Here is an 8,193-nt window from a genome sequence, read left to right as displayed (position 1 = left end):
TGCCGCTTCCTCCTCTGGATACAGTCCTCTAGTGACGACTTCCTGCCGCTTCCTCTCGGCTACTCCATTTCCAATAACAATAACACTTGATCTGCATGGATGTCACGTTGGATTGTGTAAATATCTTGTTTTTGTTCTTCCCCAGTGTCGTCTGCGGCCAGTGGGGGGGGTACCTGGCGCAGTCAGCTTGCCGTGGGCCTGACGGACAGCGAGCTGCTAGACACACCCCTGACCACACAGCCCTCCTACGGCGCCACCTACAGGAGTCCCACACACAGCAGGTCAGCAGCAGCTCCATGATCAGCGCGCGCGTGTTTAGAAAACCAGCAGCAGAAACTCCACTGTTTTGCTTCCTACTGCATCACTCCAGCTGATCATGACATGGGGTTGTTGTCAGTGCACATGACTGAATCACATGCAACAGGCCATGCTGTACTAGAGGGGGATTGGGAGCATCTCTCGCCTGCATTCCAGATTATTCCACATGCAACAGGCCACGCTGTAGAGGGGAATTGGGAGCATCTCTAGCCTGCATTCCAGATCATTCCACATGCAACACTGTAGAGGGGGATTGGGAGCATCTCTAGCCTGCATTCCAGATCATTCCACATGACATTCCAGCTAACCACATCCCCGTGCTCAAGCCAGCTGAGACTTGGGAAATAAACCCTTTGATTAAAAATCTGTCTGACTTTTTGTTTACATAGAATTCCATTCCACACAATTTTTCATTGAAGGTGTCATACTATTATTTGAATTATAGGCGTCAGATTATTTAGATGGAATTGAAAGGGTTAAGACCCCGGCGTGTCTGGTCAGGTGTCTGGTCAGGTGTTGGGTCTGAACCCTAGTGTCTGGTCAGGTGTTGGGTCTGAACCCTAGTGTCTGGTCAGGTGTTGGTCAGGTGTTGGGTCTGAACCCTAGTGTCTGGTCAGGTGTTGGTCAGGTGTTGGGTCTGAACCCGGCGTGTCTGGTAGGGTTGGGTATCGAGAATCGAGAATCGATGGGAACCGGGACTAGCTTTCCAATTCTCCTGGAATCGTTCAAAAGTTTAAATTTCAATTCCTAGTATCGCTTCCCAGTCCGCGAACTGGAAGAAGAAGCCGTCAAACACCAACGAAGAGAAGGTGTTTGCATAACCGAGCTGAGGCAACAAGACGACAGTTCATAGATTTGATATTTATATTGTAATTGAAAACAGCCCTGTGAGAAATTTAGAGTAAATGTCATTCAGAAAGACCGTTGGTTAGCTAGCTCATTTAAAATATCCAAACTTTTTTGACCCTGCCTCTTACAAGAATCGGAATCGAGAATCGTTAGGAACTGGAATCGAAACAAGGAATCGGAATCGTTCAAATTCAAACGATACCCAACCCTAGTGTCTGGTCAGGTGTCCGGTCAGGTGTTGGGTCTGTGTCTATGTGTCCATGTCCAGCGTTCCGTGTCCAGCGCTGGCCAGTGCAGACCTCTCCATGCCGTGTGACCTGCGCTAGAGGCTAGATCCTCTGCCTGAGCCCCGCGGGTCGGGCCAATGTTTCTCGCCACTATCCTCGGGCCGGGCCAGGTCGGGCCCTTGATCAAGCATTCTTTTTTTATTTTTTATCGCAAAGTTTGTCAGAAAACACACCCATTCTTCTCTTACATTGCTGCGCGAATACAGTATTAGTTGCAGCAAGATTAGACCTTTAACGCACGAAAGAGCAGAAGTGGGGCTTTCCAACGAGACAAGGCACTTCTTTGTATTATAAGTTCAAGTATGAAAATGTGTATCATATTTACAGTCACCCACACCCGTTAGGCTACTCTGAATTAGGCTATACTCGACCATGATCGCACAGATATCGTCAGATATGTCAGATGAAAAGGATACACAGAGCTATCCATTGATACAAATACACCCTTCTAGGTTATAAAATAATAACTTAATTTAGCTCGACTTACCACATGTTTTTGTGAGCTTTTGTGGCATACAGTTTATGTTCATAATCCAACGCTATCATGTGTTTATCTAGGCTATGGCAAGGCACGTTCAAAATCCGGTTTTGAGATCTTAGCAAATTCCTGCATGGTATCCAATTCAAGACTTATATTGTATCCATATATATAGGCTATATTTTAGCAAAGTAAGCCTAAGTAATGAAATGTGTAGCCTACAAAGTTGCACAAGTTACAAAATGCAACACGTATCATGTGCTGCGTCTCCTCCACTCGCACGCATCACACTGCGCTGCTGTATACTGTATACTGTATACTGTACTGTATATTAGACTACATTGTGTAGCCTAAACAAACAACGCAGTTTACATGCTTGGTCCTTGTTGCATTATTCATTAAGATCATTCTAAACAGATTCATGTGGTTCAAACAATTCGGAATTGTAGTTAGAACGTCAATAATAGCGGCTCACGTATTTAAAAATTGTCGGGTTTAAATCGGGCTGCTATTACAGTTAATGTGTCGGGCCGGGCCGGGCTCGGACACAAAGAGCACGGGCTCGCGTAGGGTCGGGATTGATTTTTTGGGCCTGATCTAAACTCTACCGAGCGCTGGCTAATTGGCCAGAAGGAGACGTCCGCTACGAGTGGCCCCTCACCCCTCTCTCTCGCCCCCAGTGACCGGCTCTCTCTGGCCCCCAGTGACCGGCTCTCTCTGGCCCCCAGTGACTGGCTCTCGTCCAGATGCTGGCCTGCTTGGCAGCCCCCTGCGTGCCTGTGTCCGCTCTCAGAGTCCGAGGGCTACCATGAGTTCCCCTCCATTTACCACCAGCCTTCATCACCCCTCTCCTCCTCCTCCTCCTCCTCCTCCTGCTACCGCTGCTGTCTCAGCCTTCCTCCTCCCTCCTCCTCCTCCTCATCCAACACTCCCCAGGAGTGGGCGGACTCCCTGCTGTGGGAGCTGCACTCTCACCAGAACTAGGTCACAAGAGTGTGTGTCTTTTGTTCGCAAGCTGTGTTACTAAGCCATGACATACTTTGGCCTGCTTTGCGTTTGGAACTAACATTAATAATGATCTCTTGGATTGTGTGCTCTGTTTTATATATTTTGTTATTTATTTCAAAAGAATGAAAATATGTAAGGATATATATGGTAGAAGCTGATATTTGACAGGGCCAGAGTGTCTCGTGTGTGTGTGTGTTTGTAGTGAATGCTGATATTTGACAAGGCCAGAGTTGTCTTGTGTGCGTGTGTGTTTGTATTTAATGCTGATATCTAACAGGGCCAGAGTGTCTTGTGTGCGTGTGTGTTTGTAGTGAATGCTGATATCTAACAGGGCCAGAGTGTCTTGTGTGCGTGTGTGTTTGTAGTGAATGCTGATATTTGACAGGGCCAGAGTGTCTTGTGTGTGTGTGTGTGTTTGTAGTGAATGCTGATATCTAACAGGGCCAGAGTGTCTTGTGTGTGTGTGTGTGTGTGTGTGTGTGTTTGTAGTGAATGCTGATATCTAACAGGGCCAGAGTGTCTTGTGTGCGTGTGTGTGTGTGTGTTTGTAGTGAATGCAGATATTTGACAGGGCCAGAGTGTCTTGTGTGTGTAGTGAAAGTGTGTTTTCTTACCTGTGTGGACAGGTATGCTGCGGAGGCCAGGCGGGCGGAGTCTGTGACTCTCACGTGTGACACTGTGGAGGTGGGAGGGGCCACAGCCAGGGGCGCCGAAGAGGAGCATTCATAGAAAGCACAAAGGTGAGAGGTCAAAGGTGAGAGGTGAGCTGTGTGGACACACAGTAGAATAAGGTGCTGTGTCCACCAAATGCGTTTTTTGCGCCGACGGCGACAATTTTCAATGTAAAGTCTATGTAGCTCAGCGCTCACAGCGCTGAGCGCCCTCAGCGGAAAAAAACGGTCGGCGCCGACCTTTTTTGTCGCAGCGCTCAGAGCGCTCAAAGTTGAAATCTGTTCAACTTTTAGAACAGCGCCGGGCTCGTCAATGGCACTTCCGTCTATAAACCGTCTCTGGTTTTGGTAACTTCGCAACAATAAAAAACGGTCGGCGCCGACCTTTTTTGTCGCAGCGCTCAGAGCGCTCAAAGTTGAAATCTGTTCAACTTTTAGAACAGCGCCGGGCTCGTCAATGGCACTTCCGTCTATAAACCGTCTCTGGTTTTGGTAACTTCGCAACAATAAACACTTATCGAAGCGCCGAGAGGAGGAGGTTTTGAGCGCTCTGGCTGTAAAAAACGCATTTGGTGGACACAGCACCTAAGAGTCAAACAATCAGTAGCTATTATAAACAGTGTGAGGTGAGCCCCCACTTTGAGTTATGACATAATGAATGTAAATGGTCTGTGATCTGTATCGCAGTGTTATATCTCTACTTTACTTATGAATTAAGGAGATATTACAGAATTTAATCTTGATAATATTGACCACACGTAGACACCGTTGTTACTCACTGAGCGCGAATCTTTTAATGAACTTCCTTCCTCTGCTCTACCCATAATACCTTGAACATTCTACAGGGTGCGTTACACATGGACATGACATCCCCCCTTTTCTTAGAATTAAACTCTTTCAGTTACAGAAAATAAAACTCAAGATTATAATTTCACATTTCAGAAATTCTTAAATCATACTGTCTGAGCATCAAGATCTGTAACATAACATCTCCACAAATGAACATGTGTTAGGTTATCAAAATCACTTCATAGCTTAGTGAACATAGTATTGCTCTCATTTAAGAAACCTTCAATATCATGAACTGTAATATTTTATCATTTAAGAAACCTTCAATATCATGAACTGTAATATTTTCTTCTATTGTTAGAAATCAAACACATTCTGTTTCTTGCATATTGTAACACAGGTTATACATCATGAACAATGTGACAACTCTCTCTCTCTTTTTTTTTTTTTTTTTTTTTTTTTTACATCATTTGAGAATAAAATCAGACAACCCCTTGGGCATGTGTTTGATCCTTTGCGGCCTGGATGACATGTGTGTTTGTATCTGTGTGTCAACATCCTTTTTGGTTTGTGGACTCTGTGTGTCTGTGTCAGTGGTGTGTGTGTATTCCTCTAACACCTCGCTGGTTGCGGCGTCCTCGGCTTCCTGTATCTCCCCCTTTTCTTGAAATGTCCCGTGTTTAAGTCCATTCCCTTCGTACTTCTTGACAAAAGTGGTATTTCTTGCATACCTTGCTCCTGCTGGTGATTCCACAACCACCTTGTTTCCTGTCTTGCTGATGATTTTGTGTGGTGTTGCATTGAATGTGGTGGAGAATTTGTCAGTTTTGTCTTGTCTCAGTAGCACTGTGTCACCAACACTGACCTCGGATAGCTGTGCACCTCTGCGAGTGTCTGCATACAGCTTGCTCTTAGTCTTTTGCTCTGTGTCACGATCACATACTTCCTGATCAGTATGCACTTCAATCAGTTCAGGCAGCTTACCTCTTACTTTCCGATTGAAAAGCAGTTCAGCAGGGCTTTTACCTGTTGTTGGATGGATGATGCTCCTGTAGACTGTCACATACTTTCTCAGCTCTTTCTTCCAGTCCAATCCGTCTGATTGTGCGATCCTGATCCTTTTCATGAGTGACGCGTTCTGACGCTCAACCTCTCCATTGGCCTGAGCATATCTTGGAGTGGTTTTCAAGTGTGTTATGCCATTTTCTTCACAGAACAGTCTGAATTGTTCGGATCTGAACTGTGGACCATTGTCTGACTTACATGTGACTGGCAATCCGTGTCTGCTGAAGATTGACTCCAGACTGTCGATAACTTTCTCTGCTGTGGTGGTGGTCATAACATCGTACTCATAATATCTACTAAAGTAATCTACTACCACCAGAATCGAATGATTGGACGGGAGAGGTCCCAGTAGGTCAACTGCGACGTCCCGCCAGGGTCCATCAGGTAGCGGTGTAGGCCTCAGTGGTTCAGGTGGGTCAGGTCTAGCAACTATTTGGCATCCGTGGCAGGCTTTGCAATGTCTTTCAGCTGCTCTGTCCACACCCGGCCACCACACTTTAGTCCTCAAATGCTGCTTTGTTCCCACTATGCCCAAATGACCTTCGTGGGCTAGTGCAAGAGCACGTGTTCGCAAGGCTTGGGGTAGCACTATACGCGTGCCTCTCAGAACAAGATATCCTATTTTGCAAAGCTCATTTGCAACGACAGCATATGGCTTGCACTTCTCAAAATGTCCAGTGTCTATGGCATTGCGCACCTCTTGGAGCTCTAGATCAGTGGCAGATGCTTCCTCAACTTCTCGAGTCGTGAGTGCCTTTGGAGTTGCGTTCACTGCCACAAATCTCACATACTCCTCAGCGCCGTGCGCATGTTTTATCTGTTCCCCTGTGTTTGGTAGGAGCCTTGATAGTGAGTCAGCGATATTGCTTTTTCCTGCTATGTGTACTACTTTGAACTCGTATGGCTGTAAGCGAAGAACCCACCGCTCTATTCGTGCGCATGGCTTTGAGCGGGGACCGTATATTACTTCCAGTGGCTTATGATCTGTGACTAGGTCAAACTGGCGCCCGTACAGGTATGGATGTAGTCTCTCACAGGCCCATACTAGACCTAGTGCCTCTCTCTCTGTCTGAGAGTATCTCCGTTCACAATCAGTTAGACTACGGCTTACATAGCACACAGGGACCTTAATTCCCTTCTGGTTCTGCACTAAGACTGCGCCTAGCCCAACAGGGCTTGCATCGGCTATTACCTGGGTTGGTGCTTCTTTGTCGAAGTAAGCAAGGGTGGTTGCCTTTGCAAGTGCTGCTTTGAGGGCGCTGAAAGCTTGCTTTTGCTCTGGTCCAAAGTCGAACGACATGTCTTTTCTGGTCAGACGCCTCAGTGGCTCTGACAAGGTTGCAAACTGTGGGATAAACCGGCTGCTGTATCCAACGAGCCCAAGGAAGCTACGCACCTCTGTGGCGGTCTCCGGCTCCCGTGCTTCGGTCACAGCTCGCACCCTCTCTTCGGTTGGACCAATGCCCTTTTCCGATAGCAGAATGCCCATGAAAATCAGTCTATCCATGTTGAATTGGCACTTTTGCGGATTCAGTGTTAATCCTGTGTCCCTGAGTCTTTCCATGACTGCATGCAGCCTTCTGTTGTGAGTCTCTTGGTCAGGTGCATGTATGATCACGTCATCAGATATGTTCTCTACTCCTTCAATACCAGCTAATGCATTGGCTATCTCGTGCTGATATTGTTCGCTAGCTGATGACACACCAAACAAGAGTCTTTTATACCTGTACACTCCGTTGTGCACGGCAAATGTGGTGATGTCACGTGAATCAGGAGTCAGTTCAAGTTGATGGTAGCCCCATTTCAAATCTAACTTGCTGAATACAATTGAGCCGTTCATGCCTTGAAGTAGCTCGTCCACTGTGGGGATTGGAAAGCGTTCCCTCACTATGGCTTCATTGGCCCGCCTCATATCCAAACAAAGTCGTACATCATTCCCTGGTTTTGGGACAATCACAACCGGATTCACCCACGGAGTGGGTCCGTCCACCGGCTCAATGATGTTCAAGTCCACCAATTCTTTGATTCTGGACTCTACCGCCCCCCTAAGGTGGAATGGAATGCGCCTGAGCGGCTGGGCTACTGGTTTCACATCTGGATTAATGTGTAGACTGACCTGTCTTGTTTTCAGTTTTCCGACTCCACTGAACACTTCGGGGTACTGCTGCTGTAGCGTTTGTTTAATGTCTGTAATAGCAGCAATGTTGGCACCTATTCTTAGGACCCCCAGTTTCATTGCTGTCTCTTTCCCCAGAAGCGGTTCACCACTTCCCCTGATTACAATGAACTCTGCTTGTTCTTTCTTTTCCCCTATGGACACCTCACAGGTGAAAGCCCCCTTGACTGTTAATGGCTGACTAGAAGAGTATGAGAAAAGTTTCCTCTCCGTCTTAGGAACATAGGAGTGGCACTTAATATTTTCTGTTTTCAAGTTCTCCCATGCATTCTCTCCCATAACATTACTTGTTGCCCCAGAGTCTATCAACATTTTAATATTCACTCCCCCGACACAAAAGTTAAGTCTCTCTGGCATGTGGCTGTTTTCAATGGCAAATGCAAAGTCCTCACGAACATCAACATTGTTCACGTTTTGTTTCGGTTTCCCGCTTTTAGTGCGGCATACTTTTGCAAAGTGATCTTTCCCTTGGCACTTGTGACACGTTTGTCCTCGTGCAGGGCATTTTGGATCACGGCCCATATGATCAGTATTCCCACATCTATAGCATTT

At 46.6% G+C, this 8,193-nt stretch overlaps 1 protein-coding gene across 1 annotated transcript in view; it reads left to right on the top strand.

Moving 5' to 3' along the window:
* The window catches only part of frmd4bb (FERM domain containing 4Bb), a 59,809-nt gene that overhangs the window by 48,733 nt on the left and 2,883 nt on the right, over nucleotides 1-8,193 (top strand). Inside the window, exons 23-24 of the mRNA XM_062540141.1 lie at nucleotides 146-281; nucleotides 3,567-3,680. Coding sequence (XP_062396125.1) covers nucleotides 146-281; nucleotides 3,567-3,669 — 239 coding nt within the window. The 3' untranslated portion in view covers nucleotides 3,670-3,680. The remainder of the gene's footprint in view (nucleotides 1-145; nucleotides 282-3,566; nucleotides 3,681-8,193) is intronic.

The sequence above is a fragment of the Sardina pilchardus genome, chromosome 7 (assembly GCF_963854185.1).
Source record: "Sardina pilchardus chromosome 7, fSarPil1.1, whole genome shotgun sequence".
NCBI classification, from domain to species: domain Eukaryota; kingdom Metazoa; phylum Chordata; class Actinopteri; order Clupeiformes; family Clupeidae; genus Sardina; species Sardina pilchardus.
This window is presented reverse-complemented; position numbering and strand designations above follow the sequence as displayed.